The following is a 23,235-nucleotide window of genomic DNA, read 5'->3' as shown; positions in this document are numbered from 1 at the left end:
GAGTGCTTAGCAACGTCACGTTCGTCACATTGCTATTGATTTAATCTATTTCTAACCTGCTCAATTCTGTGGTGGGTCTTTGCTCTCTGGTCTAGATGGTGGACTTTACACCCTTTAATTTCCAGGTACTGTCATATTATCCTCATTTGGCAGCAGCAACCTATAGTATAAACCACTATCATTGTCATGTCTGCATGCTCACACTGTCTTTGCAGCTTTTTTTATGATTTATTTACTTTGGTTTACATTAATGACAGAACAAATTTTCCTTTAGGTTTCTTGTGACCACATTTTAATCGCACTAGATTACCACATGGTGCCTCCATGCCATCGTCACAGTTGATGCATGTCTCACTGATAATCACCATTAGGTGGCGGTGTTGTACCAACCTATACTGACCTGATCAGAGCTGCTGTGTGCACTTTTAGTTCTCACGTATGTCCTCACAAGGCCCAGCAGTCTATAGTGATGCCTGAAGCTGACCTCTCTGGCTTGTACAGCTTCGAGTCAGGTGCAAGAACTGATAAGTTCCATCAGCTTCAGTTGTGCCTGCTCCCCTGCCTCATCATGGAATATCAGTGGTCTCCATTCTTTCTTATCCTTCACTATTTGAAGCCAGTGTGCCATGCTCCCTCTCACTTTGGGTTTTCTTGCTCTAGCTGGACGCAGATAATGAAGCGCTGCGAGGTCGTCTGCGAGCTCCACAGGAGAAGATCATGTACACGCTGGTGCCGGTTCCCGACGGCATGGATATCTCCTCCATCTTTGAACTGGATCCTACCACGCTGAGAGGGGGGGACTCTATGGTGCCCAGGTATAATATATGTTAACACAACCATGCGTATGTACACACACAAAAATACACAAACAACAGAATTGATTATTTAGAAATTTATCATAAGTCACATATTAAAGAATCTTCATTCCTCCTCTGACAACTGCATTAAAATGGTTAAATACCAAAACCATCAGTATATATAAACCTTAGAGAACACGAGACAGTGTCAGAGACCCCTAAAAAGAGAAACATGTTTCTGCTAATGGAAATACAACAACTGGCATATTGGAAAATATGGCAGGTGTGAAAATGATCAATGACATCATCAGAGAGACCACAGTGATGTCAAAACTACCACAAACCCTAAACGTTTGACTCATGTGTAGAGTTGAGGGGGAATTTGGAAAATCAGTAGGTAGGGATTTTTTGAAGTGATGATAGTTTGTAAATTTTTTGTTGTTGTCGAAAAAACGCTTTGACATGAAGCAGAAGAATGGATTTTAATGTTTGTTTTTTCTTTATTCAAGAGTGTGATATTTCAGTTGAGAGCAGGATTTACTGATTCAGATTTTGTAATGCTTTCTCTCATTTCCTGTGCTCCAGCTTCAGCTGTTCTCCTGGCACTCATGCTACCACTCTGCCATGTGAAACCTCTGATCTCGGGAGTAAAATTGTCCCAACCACTAGAATTTTAGGTGTCTTGTTGACAATTGAAATATGTCCTGCCCTCGTACTGGGTGTGTTAGCGGTAATTCTTTGAGAGTCCTGTATGGGCGGTTTCATGGCATGTACTCCCGTACGCTGAAGTTTCCCATACACATACAGACGCTGCGTGACCACAAGAGAAGAGCTAAAGCTGGTAGGTAGGAAATCGGAGTGCAAGTGCACAGTATGAGCACAAGCAGGGGCCTGTTGAGTGAAAGCATTACAAATTCTGATCGTGAAATCAACAAGTACTGCTCTCAAAGTGAAAGCTCAAAATCTTTACTAAATACAAGGAAAAAGATAAGAAAAGATTATTCTTGTTTCTGTATGTACTTGTTTGGTTACCTCCTCTGGACCTCTTGTGGCCTTGTCAGGACCTGTAGACTTCATGGGTCCCAGGCCTGGTCCTATTAGGCTAAAAGTAATTTCTGAACTTCTGTTCAAGGTTTGGATTAGGCAAGCATTGGTCATGGTAAAGGTTTGGGATAAGGTGTTGGTTAGGCTGTCCACAATGAATGGAAGTCAAAGCAATAACCTGTGTGTTACTTTTTTATGCAGACTTTGCCAAATGCTGTCCATTCACCCAAAGATATGTATAAGTGAAGGCCGACACGTTAGATTGTCTTGTCTGTTCACTTATTTGTAAAAAAATCAACACCGTTCTGTGTGAAAGTTCTGCACTTTCACAGGTTTAGGTGCAATCACCTGCCAAGGAGAACAAGGAGCGTCTCTGTATGGCATGAAACAGGAAACCATTGTTGTCAGAAGACATGGATAGAAAATCCTTGATTCGCGTTTGCATACCATCTGACAGTTAAATACTTTCTCATGAAACCGGCTCTTTATTTCCAACGTAGCGTAAAATGAGTCCTGCTGAATCATAGATTTGATACAGCAAAAACTCACTATTTTAGTTGCTATGAAGATATTGTGGTATATCATGCACTTGCAGATAAAAGCAGCTGCTGTGCAATGATGCGTTGGCCAAGCCATGTACCTGTTGCATATTTTCATGCATCTATAATAAGCCTCTGATTGGTTCCTCAATTCTCAGTATAGTGTTAGAGAGAATGTGTACTTCTAAAATGACAATCGCGTTACTGTCCCTGTCACCACATCAGATAAGAACACAAACTCTCCACCTTTTGTCAATGCCCCTATTGTGTCACAATGTCAGGTGCGTGTCTGCACGCTGCAGTCTACTGCTGCTGGCCCCGCCCACTTCTACCTGAAATAACCCTGTCCTCAGACTTACGCCAGGGGACTAATTAATACCTGGGAGAACCAGTATACAGAGGTAAGCCTGTTAGCTTTAGAGGGCGGTTACATAACGCCTGCCAAGAATATGCCTGCTGATGTCTGTGCTGAAAGCCTGAGAAGTGACACACACCTACTCACCCACACACGTGCAGCGGGCTGGGTGCTTTAAGAATGAAGGATGTTGTTGGCTCAGACGATACTATGCGTAAAGGTTTAGTGTTTAGCTGAGGAGAGACAACAGTGGACAGGTCACGACTGGATAATCTGTCATCAGACCACGCACTCGGTTAAGCCCATTGTAAGCAGTCTCTTCCCGACCCAGGCAATTTGTTTACATGCCTCACTCACGTGTTGCTTCTGATCAGCAAGGCCAGAGACCGATATACTAATGTATACAAATATACCTGTTTATGTAATCCAACTGTATCACAGTATGATCTGAATGAAATCCTATCTTCATGGTGTGCATCATAATCTTCTGTTTTGCTGACACTGTTTCAGAGAGGTGTTGCTTTATAGGCATTTTATCATCATTTATGAGGCCTTCAAAAGTTGTGGACTTCCTTATTATATCCCTTACTCTCATGTTTGTAAATCTTGATTTTATATACAGTTATTGTAGTTGAAATTCAGCAAATAAGTGAAGAAAATGAGTTGAAACGTTTTAGTCAACTCCCGCTGTAAATCTTTGTGGTATCATGATTCCTGCACTGAAGCTGCTGAAAAGTCTTTCAGCCATCCCTAACTGTAAAATACAGTTCTTCATGACATTAAGCTGCTGAAATGGGACACAGACACACAGTTAAGAACACACTAATTTGGGGTTTCTTCTTTATTTTATTACTTCCTGTTCAGGTAGTTTATTCACATGAGTATGTTGTGAACTTAACACTAGAGGACAGAGAACAAGTTTTTGTTTACTTGGGAACATCAGTGTGTTATTTCAGTGTCTTGGCGTGTGGCCCAACAGATAGTGAGATATGGTGTGGGCTGAAGTTGATATTTTAACCTGAGGGTGGTTCTGTATTTAACCTTGTGATGAATCCTAAATGAAAACCATTCATCCTTTCATTTGTCTTCGGATGAGTTCCTTATAAACACAAATATAAATGGTGCAAAAACAAACATGCAAAGTTATAAAAAATTATTTTAGATATAGAGAAAGATATTTCTCACTAAAGGACAATGTCGATGCGTGCAGTCAGAGGTCTAGACGAATCTGAAATTTGATGCAAACTTTCAGTTGAACACAAATATGAACCGATTCGATTTTGGTGTTTGAAGGTCAAAGGTCAATATCACTGTGACCTTGTGTTCTTGTGAACATGATACATCAGGAACACCAATAGGGAATTTCAATACATTGGCACAAACATTCACTTGGACTCAAGGATGACCTGATAAGAATTTCAAAGGTCAAGGTCAATGTGAGGGTATTACCTTGAGAGAATCGTTTCAAAGTTATCACAAATATTCACACATTAACTTATAAGATTTGCGTGCTCAAAGATCAATGGTCAACTTAAGGGGGGGGGCTCACAAGCATGTTTTGGCCTTCAGGGAAATTTCTTAACAATTGTGACTGTCAAAATGTATTTATCCGATATTTTGATGTTAAAGGTCAAAGGTCACTGTGACCTCATGAACCTGGACACATTTTTTATATAGACTGGCTGAGGCATACAATCACAATGTGGTAATTCTACTCAAAGCTCGACGACACTTGTTGTGTGTTCTGATCTTGATATATTGCTCTGACACCTCAAACACTTCCTGCTGTCTCTTGCAGGAGCTCATACGTGAGGCTAAGACACTTGTGCACCAACACGTGGGTCCACAGCACCAACAACCCTATCGACAAAGAAGAGGAGAAACCTGTGATGTTACAGGTGAGTGGCAGATGTGTTGGTGGAGATGTGTTGGTGGAGATGTGTGGCACGGCTGATCTGATCAGGTAAACTAAAAACAATTGCTTGCCCCAGATCGGAACTTCAGGCGTAAAAGAAGACAAGGAAGCTTTTGCCATCGTACCTGTGCCACCAGCTGAAGTGCGTGATTTAGATTTCGCTAACGATGCAAGTAAAGTGTTGGCGTCTATTGCTGGCAAACTGGAAAAGGGAACCATAACACAAAATGAAAGGAGGTATGTTGGGAGAAATATCCATAGCAGATTAATAAACATTCTTTTGTGAATTTATTTGAAAAGGAAAACCAAATATCACTGAAATAGCTGCCCTATAACGTGTTACTGAAAGTGTTTCAATGTCTGCATCTGTGAATATTCCAGGTTTGTGACAAAGCTTCTTGAAGATCTAGTATTCTTCGTGGTGGACATCCCGAACAGTGGGCAGGATGTTCTGGACATCATGGTCAACAAACCCAACAGAGAAAGACAGAAACTCATGAGAGAGCAGAATATTCTTAAACAGGTTGGTCTGAAACCCAAGAGACTGTTGCTGTATCTGTCCAATTTTAGCTTTAACTATATATTTGATGGTTTTAAATGTTCTATTTCCATTGCAGATTTTCAAGCTCCTCCAAGCCCCTTTCACAGATAGTGGTGATGGTCCCATGCTCCGATTGGAAGAACTTGGAGACCAGCGGCATGCTCCTTTTAGACATATTTGCAGGCTTTGCTACAGAGTCTTACGCCATTCCCAGCAAGATTATAGGAAGAACCAGGTATAAGGACACAGCAGCGCCACTCTGATCCTGATGTAATCGTTTTCTTTGTTTTAACTCTTTAACTCTTTCTCAGGAATACATAGCCAAACAGTTCCGCTTCATGCAGAAGCAGATAGGTTATGATGTGTTGGCAGAGGACACAATAACGGCTCTTCTCCACAACAACCGGAAGCTGCTGGAGAAACACATCACCGCCGCTGAGATAGACACATTTGTCACCCTGGTGAGGAAGAACCAGGAGCCGAGGTGAGGTTCACAGGAAGCCGCTGTCCCACGCTGGTATCCTAAAACTGACATAGAAGCACAGGCTGTGGACAGTCTGGGTCAGAGTTGTTTGGATAACAGTCTAAAGATATTTAAATATATGTAAATGTATTCAGGCCTTTGCTGAAGGGTGTGAGGGTGACTGCTTGTGCATGATCTTGGCTTGGCAGCTAAATTGTCGACAGTGCGCCTCTGCTCAGTCAAAGTCAAATGTTTTGAATGAAATGTCATTCAGGCCGATCCAGAAGGCTGAATAAAGGAGGCCTTCACAGTTTGAACTGTTGTAGACGGAATTTCCATTTTTGACTTTTGACTATATTATGATCTCAAATTGCCCGTTTATCTAGAGTCAATGAAAACATATCATACTCTGTGATCTGCATCCAGGTTTCTGGATTACCTGTCCGATCTCTGCGTGTCCATGAATAAGTCCATCCCTGTTACCCAGGAGCTCATCTGCAACGCAGTGCTGGACCCCACCAACGCTGACATCCTCATCGAGACCAAGTCAGCTCCTCGCTCTTCTCACAAGTATCACGGCTAAAAAAAAATTAGCTTTCGGGAGTAACCGGTTTGCTTTTTACACCTCAGATTGGTCCTGTCGAGATTCGAGATCGAGATAACAACAAACGACGAGAGCCCGGTGGAGGCAGAGGACGAAGAAGAGGTGTGGCTTTTTTGGAAAGACAACTGCAAGGAGATCCGGAGCAAGAGCATCAGGGAGTTGGCCCAGGATGCAAAGGAGGGCCAGAAGGAGGATCAGGAAGTGGTCAGCTACTACAGGTGAGATATCATTCAATTATGGTCTTCATGGCCTGAAGAAAAGTGCAGTGTCGAATTTGGTGCGATTTGGAACTGCAAAACTTTAGATAAACAGACAACCGGCCCTCAGTTGCAGTCAGTGGGGGAAGGCAAAACATTAACTATAACAATGTCACTACAGAAAGATAAACCAGGTAGGATGTGCACAAAGTTCTCTTACTTCCCTCTGCAACATACATAGACAAACAATAGAAAGTGACGGTATATTGTGGAACTGTTTGAGGAGGACTCACTAATTACAAGGAATAATTCTGACGTAGCTCCAGATCATCAACACAGGACAAGAGAACAGAACAATACAAACAGGCAGGTGTAGGGCTGCACGAGGGTTTCTGAAAATTAATAACAGCACCAGACAGGCATAAATTAATATTCCAGAATTTATTCATTTGGATTAAAAATACACAGCTCTAATAGCTGAAATCATATTTCCCCTCAGGTGTCAGCTGAACCTCTTTGCCCGCATGTGTCTGGACCGTCAGTACCTGGCCATCAACAAAATCTCCGGACAGCTGGATGTGGATTTGATCCTGCGCTGCATGTCGGACGAGGACCTGCCCTTCGACCTGCGGGCATCTTTCTGCCGCCTCATGCTGCACATGCACGTGGACCGCGACCCTCAGGAGCAGGTCACGCCTGTCAAATATGCTCGACTTTGGTCCGAGATTCCTTCCAAGATCGCAATCGATGAGTGAGTTCATCTCGGGAAAGCATTCAACTAGCATTTAATTAATAACCATTTTAAGTAAATTAATCCACATTTAATTGGCTTGAATACCCATTCCAGAGAAGCCAGTGTGCATGATGTGATGTGGTTCTCTTCTTATTATGCAGCTATGACAACGATGGAACCACCAGAGACGAGATCAAAGAGCGTTTCTGCCTAACGATGGACTTTGTGGAGAACTACCTGAGAGAGGTGGTGTCGCAGAACATTCCTTTCTCTGACAAGGAGAAAAACAAGCTCACCTTCGAGGTACGGCCTCTGGGTGGATGGAATGAGCAGATAACCGACCAGCTTGTTTTGAATGAAGTTTAAAATCATGGTTTTGAATCCTCTTGTCTGTAGGTAGTGAACCTGGCGAGGAACCTCATATACTTTGGATTCTACAACTTCAGCGACCTGCTTCGCTTGACTATGATCTTACTGAACATTTTAGACTGTGTGCACGTCAGCACCATTTACCCCATCAACAAGATGGAGAAGGGAGAGGAAAACAAAGGTAAACATCTACCACCTTCATCCACAGCGTATCTCATTCATCTGTCAGTTTCTGTCCTTAGTCTCAGGCTTGACTTGGCGTAACGCTTGGTAAATAAATACTGGTTCACTTCTCATTTTGTAGCTATTTACAGTTAAATTACGTGCAAGGGGCTCTCTCTCTTACGCCAAGTGTAAGGCAGCACAGTTGTCCTTTCCCCGTCCTGCAGCCATGATGTTTAAATAGCAAAGGCACTTGCACCCATCTGAGTGACCTTGGTGTGTTGGTCTCAATATGACATGAAAATAGTTTGTTGCCTCAAAACAGGAGGTAACATTGGAAACTCAGCACTCCTTTACATCTGCACCATTGCTGACAGGAGGTACCACTCTGTATGACTTTGGGGGACCAGAAACTTAACCATGACAAACTTCACCACCTATTTCAGACAGAGAACGTGTAAATAGTGAGTTGGACTGTGTTTAGGGAGAATAGCTCGTTCTGCAAAACCTTCTCGTTTGGTTTTATTTAGGCTGCTATTTAAAAAAATAGTCTGGCACCTTGGCTTAACCGCCATTGACCACTACGGTATGTTGATGCAGCAGAAAGTCAAAAGGAAAGTCTCATTGAAATGTTTTTCAAGAGTGAACTGAGAACTGGAAACATTTACAATCAGCAAATTAATACCACACTATAAAGAGCTGATAAATAGAAGCAAGCTTGATTAAAACATTTACAAGAATCATGTAAAACATCTGATAAGAGATATTTAAAATAACAAAGTATAAAACTGCAGTCGTAGGACCGAGTGCAGCTCATTCCATTTTCCATTTTAAATGTGTAGCTGGCAGCAATGTGATGAAGTCCATCCATGGAGTGGGGGAGCTGATGACCCAGGTGGTGCTGCGAGGTGGCGGCTTGTTGCCGACCACGCCAACTCATCAGCCGGAGGGAGACGTGGTCAAGGCCGAGGCTGAACCTGAGAGAGAAGACATCATGGTCATGGACACGAAGCTCAAGATTATTGAGATTCTGCAGGTGGAGCATAAAAACCCTGGTTCCTTCACCCAGCCAAACTCTCAGCCTGTTTGTAATTATAATTATTTTTCTTTCCCTGCAGTTTATTTTGAATGTGCGGTTAGATTATAGAATCTCCTGCCTGCTCTGTATATTCAAACGTGAGTTTGATGAGAACAACCCACAAGGAGACAATGCTGCCAGTCTGATCGGAACCAATAACGCCACAGGTTCGATGCCAGGTATGAAACCACATGATTTACTGAAAGCAATGAAAGGAATTCAAAGTGACAGGGATTTACTTGAAGAAGTAAATTTGCTTTGACTGTAGGAAATCTGGACTTTGAGAACATCGAGGAACAGGCAGAGGGGATCTTTGGAGGAAGGTAATCCACAGCTTCCTTTTTTTTTTTGTTGAAGCAAAATAAAGCAAGATATAAGTGGATGTAATGAATTGTTGCACTGTCTTTACAGTGAGGAGAACACTCCACTAGACCTGGATGACCACGGGGGTCGTACCTTCCTCAGGGTCCTGCTGCACCTGACCATGCATGACTACCCCCCGCTCGTGTCTGGAGCGCTCCACCTGCTCTTCAGACACTTCAGCCAGAGGCAGGAGGTTCTTATGGCTTTCAAACAAGTAAGGCCCATCTTTTCAATGCTCTGTTGCAATATCTGACACAAAGCTTTATATTTGTGCAGAGCTAGAAACCTGAAAATCAAAGGGTTTTGTTTGAACATTTGTTTCTCTGTCCCCTCTCTCTAGGTCCAGCTGCTGGTGACCAGTCAGGATGTGGACAACTACAAGCAGATCAAGACAGATCTGGACCAGCTGCGCTCTATCGTGGAGAAGTCCGAGCTGTGGGTGTACAAGAGGCAGGGAGAGGATGGGAATGACGGAGATGGACCTTCAGAGTCTGAAAACAAAAAGAAGGTGCAGTGTCCGATCACCTGATACCAGTTGTTGAATAGGACAAGTCGTTACAAGGCAGATATACCTGAGTATAGATCATGTTGGAGTATAAAGGATTTCTTCTTTTTGATGCTTGTTTTGCAGGAAGAGTCACTTTGTTCTGACCAAAAGAAGTCAGAAAGCACCAGCAGCTACAACTACAGGGTTGTAAAAGAGGTACGATCATTTGTTCACTAATCTATTTCATGTTTGTGAACTGTTATGTGTAATTAAAGCCCCTCCTGCTGTTCTCCTTCAGATCCTGCTGCGCCTCAGCAGGCTGTGTGTCCAGGAGGGGAGCTCGGGGAGGAAGAGTAAGAAGCAGCAGCAGAGGCTGCTGAGGAACATGGGAGCTCACAGTGTGGTACTTGAGCTCCTGCAGATCCCATACGAGAAGGTTAGAAGAGTCTTAAGGATGCTCTGAAAGCATCATGTGACTTTTAAACATTCAAAGTTTTCCATCGGTTTAATCTTAATGACAACATTGTGTTATCTGTGTTAGGGCGAAGACGTCCGAATGCAGGAGATCATGAAAACAGCCCATGAGTTTCTGCAGAACTTCTGTGCAGGGAATCAGCAGAACCAGACTCTTCTCCACAAACACATCAACTTGTTTCTCAACCCAGGGGTGAGTAGCACAGGGAATGGTTTTATGAGTCTGCAGGCCAGAGGCATTATGTCGTCTGATTACCCATCCTTGGGTATGTACGTATGCCCATTTATTGTGAACATATCTCAAGAATTCCTGGAGTGAATTTCTTCAAATTTGTTACAAATGTTCAGTTGCAATCACAAAATCAATGATTAAAATTTTGAGGTCGAAGAAGTGTGACCTTACAAACCATGTTTTTGGTGAGGTGAACACAATATCCAAAGAACTCAAATTTTGTCTCATTGTTCACTGAGACTCAAAAATGAACTGGTTATATTATGGATGTCAAAGAGCGAAGTGACGATGACTTCATGCTCTTGTTAACGGGATATTTCTGCAACATACAAAGTGAATTTCATACGTCTTGCCCAAACATTCACTTGGACTCAGGGGTGAGCGTATTAGAATTTGGAGGCCAAAGGCCAAGTTCACTGTGACCTAAAAAAACCATTTTTTTACTTAATGAAATTGTTATTTTAAGAATGCCTCAAGAGGATCTTTTCAAATTTGGCACAAACTTTCACTTAGCCTCACTGATTAACTGAGTGAGTTTGGTGTTCAGAGGTCAAGTGTGGCCTGATGAAACATGTTTTTATCCTCTTGAAGATACCTCAAGTCTGTCTTTAGTTTGTAATTTTGTTTGTAAACAACATTGCTGTATGTGTAGTCTATGTAAATTTAACACACCATCCTTTATGTCGTCCCTTTTTCCAACTCTGTCAGATTTTGGAGGCAGTGACCATGCAGCACATCTTCATGAATAACTTCCAGCTGTGCAGTGAGATCAACGAGCGCGTGGTTCAACACTTTGTCCACTGCACTGAGAGTCATGGCCGTCACGTCCAGTATCTGAAGTTCCTGCAGACCATAGTGAAGGCCGAGAACAAGTTCATCAAGAAGTGTCAGGACATTGTCATGGCTGAGGTGTGTTCCATGATCCATATTCCATACACACTGGTGAATTTACTTGAACACCAATTACACGTCTCGGTGCTGTGCCTTTTTCCCCCTCACTCAGCTGGTGAACTCGGGCGAGGACGTTCTGGTTTTCTACAACGACCGCGCCTCCTTTCAAACACTGGTCCAGATGATGCGCTCAGAGCGGGACCGCATGGATGAAAACAGCCCGCTGATGTACCACATCCACCTGGTGGAGCTGCTGGCCGTCTGCACTGAGGGCAAGAACGTGTACACTGAGATCAAGTGCAACTCCCTGCTGCCCCTGGATGATATTGTGCGGGTGGTCACCCATGAAGACTGCATCCCTGAAGTACGAACAATATGTCAATTTATATCTTAAAGAGAAAGTCATTTACTTTGTTTATATATATTCAGAGTCTTTTTGCATTGGATCAAACAATTTAGTCTGTGTAGACAGTATTTAGCCAGTGGCATTGGTTTTGTTTTTGTTGTTCTGCCTCTGGAACTCACAATGAATTGAAACCGTTATTAATAGATTAAAGTGCAGATTTTCAACTTTGAAAGGAGAGCTTTTATATCCACAAAACATAACAATACTTTTTTCTAGCCTATTTTTAGAAAACAAACAAGCACAATTTTATCATCAGCAGTTCTCTGTCTTATCATTACACTGTTGGTTCATACATGTCTAATTTCCATTTAATTTCACTCTGTAGAGAGACGATTGCATCAGGGTTGAGTCAGTATAGAGCGACAATGGAAAGATAAACATTTCCTGAATCTTATGAGTGTGTGTCTCAACTGGAAGTAGGCAGATATATGAAGATAAAAGATAAATGTTGGCTCTGTCTTTTAGTTTCATATGTTCTTACCTGACTAATACAACTCTTTGGTGTTGACATGTTTTGAGCTTCTGTCCATGGATGACACAGTAAATGTGCATCATCAAGTCTGTTCATTTGCATTCTGACAGATTAAAATCGCCTACATCAACTTTCTCAACCACTGCTACGTCGACACAGAGGTGGAGATGAAGGAGATTTACACGTCCAACCACATGTGGAAATTGTTTGAGAACTTCCTGGTGGACATCTGCAGGGTAAGCCTTTGCCACGCCGCCGCCACGCCGTCTCATGTGTGCGGTTGGCTTATGTCAAAACAGCATGGGGCCAACACATGTCACCAGTCACCCACATGCAGGAAGTGTGATCCAGTGGCTGTGTTAATATCTTTTCTGTCGCTGCTTCATAGGTGTGCAACAACACCAGTGACAGGAAGCATGCGGACACCATGCTGGAGCGTTATGTCACCGAGACGGTCATGAGCATTGTCACGTGTTTCTTCAGCTCTCCTTTCTCCGACCAGAGCACAAGCCTGCAGGTAATCTGGACTGTGGCGTGGCAAACCGCCTTCAAATAATGTACATGCTCACATTTACACGTGTGCTACAACATATGACCTTCTCCCCTTTGCATAGATGGCTCAATACGTGTATGTAAGTAAGGGTGACTCTCCCCCACATTTGTTTCCCAACCTCTGGCTGTGTTATTCATCAACAGGCTGAGGATGTTAAGACGTGTGGCTTCACTGTGTGGGTTTGCACATTTTCATAGCTGAGTCAGAACACTGACTCTGTTGTTCCCAGATCTGTTGCACAACACGTAGCTGGGATGTGGTGCAGATGATGGTGCCGTTGCAGTGTGGTCACTCTCCTCTTTCGACCTTGGCCTAGCCGTGTCCTGTTGCCCACGTCTTTCCTAATAAATCACAACCACCACCCTCCATAGAATTGTCAGATCCCTTGTGCAGCGGCTTTGTGGTGTGGCTTTAAAGACAATTTCCTTCTCGACCGACATTTTCTGTGACTTGTTTCAACCTGGCTCCAGTAAACAAATGGAGATCACTTTAATACAACCATTTGCGCAATCTGAGAAATCTGCCGACTGGCATTTTTTCTAATACATGATGACATCACAACCCTCTTTCTCTCGCAACAGGCCTCCATTCTTGGAAAGATATCTGAGGTATTTATTGTTCAGCTGATAGATTGCAACTTTGTCACGGTGGTAGTTGAACACTGGTCGGGACTGGTGCGTTGGAAGTGCACATGATGGTAAACAGCTGGACCTGAACCTGTAGACCCCTCCACTGTAGGTGTTACTGTATCCTTACCCTGAAATGGTTAACACAGTTGTGGTTTTGTGATTAGGGAACTAAACAGTCTTTTGTTGGGTTTAAAATCATTCAGTCTTTTTCTCCCCCATCTATGTGTTTTCCTTTCTTTACTTCGTCCAATTCTTTTTTCTAAACGTATCTTTTCCCTTTCTTGCAGACTCGTCAGCCAGTGTTTGTACAGTTGCTTCAGGGAGTGTTCAGGGTTTACCACTGTAACTGGCTGAACCCTGTCCAGAAGGCCTCAGTGGAGGCTTGCATTAAAGTTCTCTCAGACGTGGGTAAGACCCCGGGCTAATACCAGACCTGGCTTTATGTTAGAAAAGTACATTGTGACACAAGTTAAAAACGTGGAATATCTACTTTCTTATTTCCTAACCAGCTAAATGCCGAGCCATTGCTATCCCGGTTGACCTGGACAGCCAGGTGAACAACCTGTTTGTCAAGTCCAATAATGTCGTACAGAAGACCATCCTCAACTGGAGGCTGTCGGCCAAGAACATGTCGAGACGGGACTCAGGCCTCACGACCTCCAAAGACTACAGAAACATCATAGAGAGGCTGCAGGTCAGTAGCAAGAGATACTGGGGTTCATTTATATATGTTTGTTGTTTATATAATGATTTATTTATTCATTCATTTATTATTTACCCAGACATATAAAAAAGCACATATCCCCACCAACAGTCCTCTTAAATTCAATCAGGTTGCTCCATATTTCACAAGCTGATGTCAAAGACTCTTGGATCTGGATCTGCACCAAAATGTAAAAGGGCATTCCCTGACTCATACCAAAGCCTTCCACAGAGTTCTGTGGAAATCCACCCATGTGTTTTTGTGCAATCTTGTTTATTTAAATCATTTAAATCATTTAAATGAGCCAGCAAAGAAACGGTTATGGGTGAAAACAAAGGGGTTAATATTACAAAGCAGATGAAAGCAAACAAAACAAGCAAAGGAGAGGAAAAAGTAACAAACAAGTTACATCAAACATTGTTAAAATGATTTAGTTGAAATTTTCCTATCTCCCTGCCATCTGTGTGTGTAAAGAGAGTCGGCTTTTGGAGGAGAACAGGAAGCAGTAATGGGTTTTATATGAAACATTATCACCACGTGTAATGTCCGAGTGGAACAGGACAATAAGGACTCTCAGGAGTGGCCACTTGTGCAAGAGTCAGGTCTGGTGAAGACTTGACTTGGAATAAAGAAGCTGCAAATACTCCAAAAAATAAACCATCAAATGAGCAGCAGGCACATGCAACTTCTGTTGGTTTTGTCTGGATTGATGAGATAGATGATAAAAACCTTATTTCTAAACCAAATTATAGTATTTTACATATTTTAAAATAGAAAAACATAAAATAAGAATAATGATCTTTCATAAAGTAAGTGTACTTCACACTTACTGTTCTCATGTGTGATTCACTGGAATTAAAAGTACATGACATTTTTCTGAGTTTCACTGTATTGCTAAAGATCACAGGCAGAAAAAGAACAATAAGCTGGACGGTCGTAAAAGATTTCACTGTGTGGCATTCATTTAAAAAGTAAAGCAACATGATTATGTGTAATGCAAGTGTCTATACTTTACTACTCTGGGATTAGTGAATACAAATATGATTCAAGTTCATTATTCAAAAACATTTTGAATCAGTCCTTATTAGGTATAATTGTGTGTGATCATCACAGGCCGGTCATGACTCACTGTCATTAAGTAACGTTATGGTTTTGGTAAGTGCTCCACAACAGCAACGTTCTGTAGAATTGGTTCCTAACTGCATCCAGGAAAAGCTGTGTTTCGTAATACGGTCTACTCCCTTTTTTCTGGAAACGCATGACTCAGCTTTCAGTGGAAGTCTGAAAAGTCTTTGACCCACGTGGTTCCGTTATCTCAACTTGCACAGGATGCCACTGGTCTGACTTTAATGCCTTTTTAAAAAGAAACAGCTCCAGAAGAGAGACCAACACAGTCATTCTTTTGTTATACAGTTTCCTTGGATTTCTTCGGTTATCCGCCGTCACATTCACAGATGTGATGCAGTTCCAACATGGTTTCCCTCCCAGTCTATGATTCAATACTACTCCTTGTCTACAATGTTTTTGTTCACATGTTCGTCTTGTGTTTGGGTTGTCCATCGCATTCTGGTGAACACAATGTCTCAAGCACGCCTTAAAGGAAATTCTTCAAATTTGGTAAAAATGTTCACTATAACTCCCAGATTAACTGATTAGATTGGAGTGGTCAAAGTTCAAGGTCTTGGTGGCCTCCCCAAAACATGTTGTTTGGCCTCTTGAATTCGATATGTCGAGTTTCTCCTTAGTTTGATCAGTTGTCTCTTGGACTTTAAGTGATAAGATTTCAGTGGCCAAAGGTCACCATTGTTATTTATACTGAAACTACACTGGTTGGTGGAGGCATACAACTGAATAGTAATACTAGTTGTCCTCATGTATTTTATGCCTCCTTACCGGGGACAGCTACTGACTGGAGGCATTGTGTTCTCAGGTTGTCCGTCCGTCCCATTCTCGTCCCTGTAAATGTGATATATCAGGACTGAAAATGTCATTACATCTGGTACCATTCACTGGGACTCACTGATTAACTGATTTGATTTTGTGGTTTGGCGTCTTGAATGTGATTTCTACAGACTGCTTGAGGGTATTTCTTTTGATCAGTTGTCACTTGGACTGAAAGATAAAGTAATTACATTGCATTGGTCAAAGGTCACACTGACCTTATATGAATCTGGAAAAAAAACCATGTAGAAATATGTACATGGAAACTGCACTGGATGGTGGAGGCATACAACCGCAGTGCTAATTCTTGTTTTCCCTCTTTTGTACTGCTCGCTGAACATCCCACACAGTACTGTAATCTCTACCAGACAGTCTTCATGATGCAACTTCACTTCTTTTTTTATATTTTCACACTAATCATCAGCAGACGCGACAGGAAGTGAATAGAGAACTGGGACGTGCTGCCGCATCATGTATATGATTTGATTTGATTTCACACGATATGTGGGGCCGGATACATTACCTTTGTTTCAATTCACAAATCAGTCACACAGATATTACGGAATTTTTTTTATGTTGGAATGATTCATTTGTATGCATGGACATAATCGATCAATTATATACTGTCCATGTATCAGCTGACTAGTTAATTCAGATTAGTAATTCTCAAACTCTGCATAACAGTCTGTTTAATGTTAAAGATATAAATACATTCTGTTAAATAGTAGCTGCTAACCAATATAGGTTGTATAATGTAGTGTCGCTAAGTTTTTCCAGCTGTTTAAATTGATATTATTAAATCTCTTCTGAAATTAAAGCACTGAACAAAAAACAGAGACAAAGATTCATGGAATTTTCAGTTTGAATCGAACTCCCTCTCTTTTTGTGATGACAACATTGTGAGTTCACGACTGCTTAAGTACACGGAGGAAAAGTATCAAGTCCAGAGGCTCACTCTCAATGAAATAAAAAAAATTCATTCATCCAGCAGCCAAACACGAACTTTTAAAGCGTCATTTTCTTCCACTGCTACAGAAACTGAAATTAATTATCCAACTTAAATCCCTTAAAAAAGGCCTGCTTACAGGATCATGTTTTTTTCTTTTGAGTTGTTATTAATAATACTGATACTAATAATAATCCACATCTCTGGCTGTGTGTCACCATATGCTCTGTAGGACATAGTGTCAGCGCTGGAGGATCGTCTGAGGCCTCTGGTTCAAGCTGAGCTCTCGGTGCTCGTGGACGTCCTCCATCGTCCAGAGCTCCTCTTCCCTGAGAACACAGACACCCGCAAGAAATGTGAGAGCGGAGGATTCATATCGAAGTGAGTGTGAACGTCCACCCAACAAGCACAGAGCTCTGCTCAAGGACTTCTGAACAGTAAAAATTAAGATTGTACATAGTTAGAGTTAGAATTTAATGGGACGGCCTTAGAGGCTGATGAACTCAGGGCGCCAGTGTTCAACCTAGTTTTCCTCTGTATTGTAGCTCAGTTATCAAATTGTAAATCTAGTGCAGTTAGTCCCTTCACAGAATTGAACCCTTTGCTACAGTTGTAAATCTGGGAGTTCACATCTACACATGCAGATAGAAAAACATACATAATCACATCTATAAATTTGGTTTTATCTTACTCCGGGTAAAACACTGTACCTGCATTTCTTCATTCACCGTAGTGTGTAGGTGTAGTTTTCAAAATTTTCAGAATAATCCCTGCTCACTTATATTTTGTTATTTTCATTTACATGCAAAACACTTGGGAACACTACCAAACCCCTATCACACTGATGTTTTAGGTCAAAGATCTTATCATGGAAGAAATCAGGCAAAACCATCTGGTGTGATTATAATAAGTATGTTAAGTGGTGGAAATTTATGAAGTGTCTATGTTCTCATGTTTCTTCCTCTCCTCCTGACCAGACTGATCAAACACACCAAGCAGCTGCTGGAGGAGAACGAGGAGCGTCTGTGCATCAAAGTGCTGCAGACGCTGCGGGAGATGATGACAACAGACCGGGGCTACGGGGAGAAGGTATGTTCTCTGTGCTCTGTGTGTTTGACGTTTCCCATCATCCGCTTGTAGCCATGCCCGAGTTCCGCCCACACCAGATAAACCACTTACATCTCAGGATACAGTGTTGCTGTTGTCCCTCTTCTCCACACTAACCAGGAGACATGAGATCAAAAAGCAATAACACAGAAGAAGAGGCTCAGCTCTCTTTGATTACCTCTGGAGCCTGAAACAGCCGAGAGAACAGAAGTGATCCTCCCTCAGCCGGGGAAGCGTGTGAATTCTCGCCGTGATGTTGAATTTTATATTTTGAAAACACAATTCTTACTAAGAACTGATTCCCTCATTGCTTTCTCCCACAAACACTTACTACTTCCACAGTAAGTCTATTAACAACATGCAAGCCCCAGCTTCTTTACACAACATTAATTGGCTATTAATGAATGCAATAGTCATTAACATATTGATCTCTCATCAATTATTAACTATGTTTTATGCATGTTTTCCAATAAAAGGCTTAATCACTAAGCGCAGTAAGGCTTCACAGGATGAAACAAAGTCATCAACAAAGTCAACAAACTCTACAATCTGAAAAATCGATTGTGATAACATAATAAGGAAAGGTGCAGAACTACAGACAAAGACAGCCAAGAAGAAGTCTCGTATATGGATGTTAATTGTTTTTAGAATATTTTGATTTAAATATGTAATTGTTTAAGATGATTATTTAATTAATTCAATATTTTTAATATGTTTTGTTGCTGAACACATCAATATGTGGTTGTTTACAGTAAGAGCAAAAGTATGTTTAATATGACAGAATAACATTTATTTTTACGTCATGCCCCAGTGACTCAAACCATAAACTAAACCAATAGAGCATATTAAGAGTTGTTTAATACTGAATATACAATATTGTATGATAGGCTACTTGCTATATTCCCCCCTTCCAACTATACAAGTTAACAACATGAAGACAGTAGTAGGCTGATACTACATCAGCATATGTGAGAAAACGGTTTAGTTAAAGCTTTTAAAGGAAGAATCACCTGGAGATTTAGTTATAAAATCCAAAGCTCTATTTGTACGTAATTTGATCATGACTTGTATGATTATAGTTGTAACCATTTAGCAGTTCTACAGTTTCTGAACTGTTTCCATGGACTCACCACATTTATCTTCATGATATTAGACGTGGAGTCCATACTGAGGTTTGCAGTAGGGTGAAAAGAACACCTCCCCAAATAAAGTTGATTGATTGATTTGATTGAATATTTATTTAAGCCTCGGAAGACACATTGAGGGATAAGACCCTCATTTACAATGGTGCCGAGGGTACAATAAAAAAAGTTGATACATTAAAAGTTAATATATGGAATAAATAGGAATGAAATAAATATGCATATATATATACACAGTAATACAAGGTATAAAACAATTTGTCAATAAAATACTAAGTATGGTCAGTCACTAAGTTTCACGGACACCAATATTCAGACTTTTGACCTTACTCTGAGTGAAACTTTTAATTCATCGATTATGATGTTATTCTATTGCTGATAGAATAATATTCCTGTAAAAGTGTTAAAGAGTGTAGTCTGATATTGACGTCCGGCAGTTGGTAAGTGCCATACATTTCAATGTCGCAAAAATGCTGCAAAAACTCCAATGTAATGTTATTATGGTCAGAATACTCCACATCCTCATTTTAGTATTGTTTATCCTGAGCGATACCTTATCTGAGATGGGGGTTATTACAAAATACTGTGGTATGTCAACAGCATTTTGTCAATGTCATAAGAGATGAAGGATGAAGTTTGGAGGGTGTTTTTACCTTCACTGATATGTTCTGAGCTTCGTTGTTCTGTCCTTCCACTCTTCCACTCTACGTGTGTGTGTGTGTGTGCGTGTGTGTGACGTGCTTCACGTGCACACTTGTGAGCGAGCTTGAACTCACTAATCTGCCTCTACTAACTCTGTGCCCCCTATACTTCTTCTCTTGCAGCTGATTGCCTTTGATGATGAGATGGATGTGGCTGAGGTCGATCATTTTACTTACTGTTGTGACTTGTCTGCCACTAACAGCATAGATGTGCTTGTGCTGCCAGTGTAGACTCTGTAGCATCTCACTCTCGTCTGTGTCGGCAGCTCAGTCCGTCCCTCCCTGTTGTCCTCCTGTCATTAGATCTCCATCTTAAGCTGTAGCTTAGAGCTAGCATGTCATGCTGTAAGCTTCTCTGTCGTGACTGTATATAGTTGTGTACGTATAAGGAAGAAACTGTTTTTAGAAAAACGTCACTGCATACAGTCTGTATTATTTATGCATTTAACCATTTTAACTGAATCTAAGTTTTTTTTATTATCACACATTTTCAGGAGCTTTATTTGGAGGTGGTAACAGACCAGTGGTACAATTTGCCTCCAACAGCACATTTATACAGCTAATACTGCTCATCACAAATCTTTTGGGACTTTTGGGCACTGAAAGTTTCATTGAGGCAGAGCTTTTACTTTGTTATTCTTATTTAAACCATCCGTCCATCCATCAGTCTGTCTCTCTATCCATCCATCCATTCAGGTATTTTGTTCATGCTGTAGCATCCAGTTGAAATCCCTTTAAAGTTCACACTCCTTTTTCATCAAGGAGATTTGTTCCCTGTTTAGTCGCACCACTTGATTTATCATAATTGACTTCGTAATCTTGACGTACAGATCTGAAATACGGAACTAAACACTCGTGAGGCACTGAATATGGAGATGATGTACAATGGGTGACCAGAAAAGGGACATTTCTGTCGACCATAATACAAACCAAAAGCATTTAAATGGTTGCTTTTCTTTTTTTATACATACAGAAATGTTTGGCACTAGCTTGCATAATGTTACTTTTAATTGTATTGTTTTTTTATTTATCTTTCGCTCCAGTAAATGAGCATATAATATAAACCACCTGCCAGAACTGATTGTCAGAACCATTTCAGATTTAGGTTTTTTAATATTTAAAAAAAAGTATTAAATAGTTCAATCAGTGTTTTTTAAATCTATTTTCAAAATTTTCAACGTACTACGACAAATGAATATCCCCTTCAAGTCAAGTACTGGTTTGAGATTATATATATTGTGTTTTGTCACTATCCAAAACATTTACTAAATTTATAACAATGGCAATAATAATAATAATAACCTATCCCCAGAAGAAAATAACGGGGACATAATCCCAGTTTTCCCAACCATATGTTGCTACCAGTTGTACCATTATGCTTGGTTAACATGGTCTCAATGAATTCTTAACATGGTCATGTGGTTCTTGTTTCGTGTTACACTGCATTACATCTTAGAGCTGTTTTTATTATTCTGGTCACTCTAACACCACACGGCCTCTGTATGATGGATGACAGCATCAGAACATATTCTCTGACCTCTCAGCAGCAGGTGTAAGTGGGTGCGTGTTTATTTTTATAGCTGCATGATAACATAGAGGGCCGGGCCGTGTGCGGTCATGACCTGTGGCCTTAAGGAAGTGAACTGGTTCTTCATTTCTATTTGTGGTGGTGAGGAGACGTCTCAGGGTTGGGAGTATGGGTGTGACCACTAGGGCGGCATGACTGACATGTCACTGACTAATAGGACTTTATAATCCATTTTGTCATGAAGGTCATTCTTGACCGTCAAGCTTTTATATACAGTCTATGCCATAGCTCGAAAAATAAGTTTCAAATCAAGGTCCACTGTCTAGATTTTTGGGTCTTTAAAGCACTATGGATTTAAAATCAAAGCCCCTACAGACACCGAACGCCAACAGACTCCTCATACAGCAAATTCCAATATTCTGATATTTAAAGCTGACATTCTTTTGAAATCAGTATACTTTTGAAAACTGAGAGTCCACGGGTGTCAGAGCAGGAGATGGTGCAGCAGCAGATGAATATCTTGGGGCCCGGTCAAACATATTGGAATGAAACTCTGCCTCTCGTTCAGCTCCGGTCGGTGCGAGCGAGGAGGTGAATAAAACATTTTAACCCTAACCCTCCTATGGTGAAACAAATCACAGCGTGGTTTCGCGTGAAGTTCAACTTGAACTTTGACTCGTGATATAGGCTCCATATTCATGTGTGGGTGACTGTGCCCTTCAGAGTGAAAATGGCGGGCGGTTGACTAGTCATTTCATCAAATTTTTGGCGAGTTCAAAAGTGAATTATGATGTTAGTTAGTGAGATGAAGAAATTGCTGTGAAGGGTCTTTCCAGAGTTATCAGAAAGCAACATGCTCTCAGTTTCTTTGTCCCCTCCTTGTGCTTGACGTCTGCTACTGAAGCAATGGAAATCCCCGGGTTTCCAAAAAGAACCAGAGCTGCTCTTCTCAGAGATCAGTACTTAGTCTCATCGACTCCTCAAGAATGTACTCCCTTAACCCTCAAAACATGCTGTGTGTCTCTCATTCATGCTCGCTCTCATTTCAACAAAAGCACGCCGTGTGTGCGTGCGTGCGTGTGGGTGTGTGTGTGCGTGTCATTCAGAGGGAAGCATAAACCTCAAATTCCCCTCAGCAGCTGAGCAGCAGCAAGATAAACTTCCATGATGGCCGTTACGTAAGCCCTGCTGCTCTCTGACCGACCACAACACCCCCCCCAAAGGTCTGGAGGACTGGGCGCAGCTGTAACTTTCGCCGCTCTCTGACAAACCCCTCGCCATACCTCGACTTGTAGCGTGCCAACTCTGTGGGCTGGCTGCTGTGTATCCAGAGCGAGCGTGAAAAGAGCTGGAGTGACTGCTCGCCCATTAGCGGAGGTTATCTCACTCTGCCAGAAATAGAAACGTGATTTAAAAAAAATAAAAGAGCCAGGGAGAAAAGGAGACATGTCCAGCCTGCCACCCTCATCCTCAGGCCTGATTATATCACCGCCGCCGCGTGTGTTTGTGTTTCCTTCACGTGCACGTCTTTGTTTGACAGACAGTACGGGAGGTTATGAGGGGTCAGATGGAGATGAGGTCTTTCTCCGGTGATGTAATCCAGTTTGCTGAGGAGGGGGCTGAGTGTGTAACCCATACATGGAGCGTTATATAAGGGAGTGTTTCTATGCAGGCAGAACGTGGTGGTCTGTGGATCTGAGGGAGCGAGTGAACGTGCTCTCCAGTCTCTCCTGAACAATTAATGCTTGTTTTGCTTCTCACGCTCCTCTTTTTTTTCTGCTCAAGCCCTTTTCTCCCCCACAAGCCCTTTACTTTCACTTTCTCAGCCATGCCTTTCCTGCTCTCCACCTCTGCCTGTGTGCC

The 23,235-nt window shown here is 41.7% G+C and overlaps 1 protein-coding gene across 1 annotated transcript in view; it reads left to right on the top strand.

Annotated features, from left to right (window-relative positions):
- itpr1b (inositol 1,4,5-trisphosphate receptor, type 1b) overlaps window positions 1-23,235 on the top strand; it is an 89,499-nt gene that overhangs the window by 21,233 nt on the left and 45,031 nt on the right. Inside the window, exons 12-39 of the mRNA XM_061070174.1 lie at window positions 661-815; window positions 4,534-4,633; window positions 4,727-4,887; window positions 5,032-5,173; window positions 5,268-5,426; window positions 5,503-5,675; window positions 6,081-6,200; window positions 6,285-6,476; window positions 6,955-7,206; window positions 7,350-7,491; window positions 7,585-7,738; window positions 8,562-8,755; window positions 8,838-8,976; window positions 9,066-9,120; window positions 9,209-9,374; window positions 9,501-9,668; window positions 9,792-9,863; window positions 9,946-10,083; window positions 10,189-10,314; window positions 11,062-11,262; window positions 11,357-11,608; window positions 12,233-12,358; window positions 12,511-12,639; window positions 13,592-13,712; window positions 13,814-13,998; window positions 17,127-17,275; window positions 17,872-17,983; window positions 19,968-20,003. Coding sequence (XP_060926157.1) covers window positions 661-815; window positions 4,534-4,633; window positions 4,727-4,887; window positions 5,032-5,173; window positions 5,268-5,426; window positions 5,503-5,675; window positions 6,081-6,200; window positions 6,285-6,476; window positions 6,955-7,206; window positions 7,350-7,491; window positions 7,585-7,738; window positions 8,562-8,755; window positions 8,838-8,976; window positions 9,066-9,120; window positions 9,209-9,374; window positions 9,501-9,668; window positions 9,792-9,863; window positions 9,946-10,083; window positions 10,189-10,314; window positions 11,062-11,262; window positions 11,357-11,608; window positions 12,233-12,358; window positions 12,511-12,639; window positions 13,592-13,712; window positions 13,814-13,998; window positions 17,127-17,275; window positions 17,872-17,983; window positions 19,968-20,003 — 4,119 coding nt within the window. The remainder of the gene's footprint in view (window positions 1-660; window positions 816-4,533; window positions 4,634-4,726; window positions 4,888-5,031; window positions 5,174-5,267; window positions 5,427-5,502; window positions 5,676-6,080; window positions 6,201-6,284; window positions 6,477-6,954; window positions 7,207-7,349; window positions 7,492-7,584; window positions 7,739-8,561; window positions 8,756-8,837; window positions 8,977-9,065; window positions 9,121-9,208; window positions 9,375-9,500; window positions 9,669-9,791; window positions 9,864-9,945; window positions 10,084-10,188; window positions 10,315-11,061; window positions 11,263-11,356; window positions 11,609-12,232; window positions 12,359-12,510; window positions 12,640-13,591; window positions 13,713-13,813; window positions 13,999-17,126; window positions 17,276-17,871; window positions 17,984-19,967; window positions 20,004-23,235) is intronic.

Source organism: Limanda limanda, chromosome 4 (genome assembly GCF_963576545.1).
Source record: "Limanda limanda chromosome 4, fLimLim1.1, whole genome shotgun sequence".
NCBI lineage: Eukaryota > Metazoa > Chordata > Actinopteri > Pleuronectiformes > Pleuronectidae > Limanda > Limanda limanda.
The sequence above is the reverse complement of the archived record's forward strand: the minus strand, read 5'-3'. Positions and strand labels throughout refer to the sequence as shown.